Raw genomic sequence first — 2,239 nt, 5'->3', positions numbered from 1 at the left:
ACTCCTCTGTAAGTAATTTTTTATTTTTATTTTGCTTAATATAGCATAAGCTCTATGAAATGAAACTCCATGACTTGCATTTCTTTTTTTAATTTCTCGTTGCCTCAAAATACTCCCTTGCTTCACACCCCTATGTAATTAAAAAGGATATGAGAAGATCGTACTGAGTATTTTGCCTAAGTGTGTCTGTACATACATACTTTAATTTGTGTTACTACATCTACTTAAAAAGTGTAGAGCACCTTTTGTAATGATTTGGAATACATTCGGTTGCCACTAGAGGGTAGAAAGCGAGCTAATGACATCAAAGTTGGAGGAAACTGGTCTTGCAGGCTGGCCTACTCTGTCCTGCCAAGCAAGAGCTAATTTTGGAAGCTTTTCTTCACCTCTCTAAGGAAAATAAGTTGCAATTTAAGTACAATCGGTCCAGTGTTTGATATTACCTTACAATTTGAATCTGTAAGGGTAAAACCTTAGCTGCTTTGAAGTTCGTGGCAAAACTTTGCCTTGTCTGCAGTGGAATCAAGATTTTGCTGTGAATAAGGTCAAGCAGTATGTTTTATCTATTCATAAACCCCAGTATTGTCGTGGAACACATACATTTATTCTCAAGATACCGTGCCAAATAGAAAAAAGCGTTTGCTGCATTTGCAGTAACTCTTTACTTCAGATTATTTTTAAGCATCATATGGTTTAGTTTATCACTTTAGATTCAAATAGAGATTACCATTTTCCAGTTTCACTGTGGATTATGTGCTCCTTAGCTTTGCTGACTGCAGAGCCAAATCCTAATCTAAAGAAGTGTCTTAATGTTGCGAGGACAATAGCAGGAGGAAGGTTCTTGAGTTGCTTAATGACAACAGAGTGACTGGACAGCAAGGTTTGCAATCTGTGTAGGTAGTTGGCTGCATGTGGTTTTGTTGTTCTAGGATGTGTCTGCCCCCCTCCCCAACATTCACGCTGTCATTTTGACAAGGCGTAATTATTGCTCTTTGTAAGCTTGGACTGTTCAATAGTGGCTGTGGGTTTCTTGTTCTTATTACAGTCATTTAGCCTGCGATGAAGAGAGAGTGGAGGAGGCAAAGCTGCTGGTGTCTCACGGTGCAAGTATTCACATTGAGAATAAAGAAGAACTGACCCCACTGAAAGTGGCAAAAGGTGGCCTAGGAGCCATACTTAAAAGAATGGTGGAAGGCTAGTGGGGACTTCTGACTTGAGTCTCTTTCCTGTTGCATTTGTATTTAAGACTGCGAACTTCGTATTTTGATAGTTCAACTAGGATATCATGTATCGGCATTGGCATGGATAATAAAAATGTGTACCTCCAGCTTTCCTTCAAGTACAGTGCCAAAACAACTGTTTGTGTTTCCTGCTAATTAAACAGTTCACTAATTTTAAGGTATTTTTCACGATCTTGCAGTTTTCTTTCAGCTTACAGTCTAATGTGTATAAATGCGGTCATTCCTTCTATTTCACAACCTAGTTTAGGATTACTTCTTTCAAGCAACAGGACCAAAAATGCTTTAACCGTTTAAAGTCAATTTTAATTTGGAAGCTTATTCTAGAGTCTTTGTTTTTTTCCCTTAGCCTTTGTGATTTGTGTCTGGTTTTTTGTTTTGTTTTTGTGGGTACTGATTCTCTGCCTTCAAATGATTCTAAACTACACCTCTCCCTTTGTAGAATGCAGTTTGCTTGGTTACTTAGATAATTGTATCCATTTTTACTCTTCTTAGTCTAGTCAAGTGAGCTCTGAGTGTTTAAAGCTTTTCTGTTGTTATCTGTCGTTATCCTGTTTCTTTGAATCTTTAAATATATGTATTTGCTGAAGTGCATTGGACTGCTTGCAGAATGCAGGTGTAGCTTCAGGGTTACCTCTGCAGATACACTATTATAGAATGGATGGCTCTCGATACTTCTCTGGGATGTGCTTCGAATCTGATTTTATTTCCTCTTGCTCCTTCTGTAGATTTCTTTTTTTCTGTTCTGTTTGACTCCCATTATATAGCACTGACGCTTGCAGTTTACCATCTTGTTCTATAACGGAAGCCTGGTTTAATCTCTATTTACTCATAGCAAATCCTGGTATTAAGTTATTAGAAAGCAGAGCTAACGAGACTGGGTCTGAAAAGTGACCTTCTGTTCTGATGTTGGTAAGATCACTTTTGACACGAGTGGGATAGATCTCCCCTTTCTGAACAAATGATGCTGATGAAATCATGTGAAATAAAGAACTTTCCTA

General features: G+C 38.0%; 1 protein-coding gene across 1 annotated transcript in view; it reads left to right on the top strand.

Moving 5' to 3' along the window:
- Window positions 1–2,239, top strand: part of PSMD10 (proteasome 26S subunit, non-ATPase 10) — a 3,357-nt gene extending 1,118 nt beyond the window's left edge. Inside the window, exon 3 of the mRNA XM_082322968.1 lies at window positions 1,046–2,239. Within this exon, the coding sequence (XP_082179094.1) occupies window positions 1,046–1,199 (154 nt within the window). The 3' untranslated portion in view covers window positions 1,200–2,239. The remainder of the gene's footprint in view (window positions 1–1,045) is intronic.

The sequence above is a fragment of the Platalea leucorodia genome, assembly GCF_965183815.1.
Source record: "Platalea leucorodia genome assembly, chromosome: 10".
NCBI classification, from domain to species: Eukaryota; Metazoa; Chordata; class Aves; order Pelecaniformes; family Threskiornithidae; genus Platalea; species Platalea leucorodia.
The sequence above is the reverse complement of the archived record's forward strand: the minus strand, read 5'-3'. Positions and strand labels throughout refer to the sequence as shown.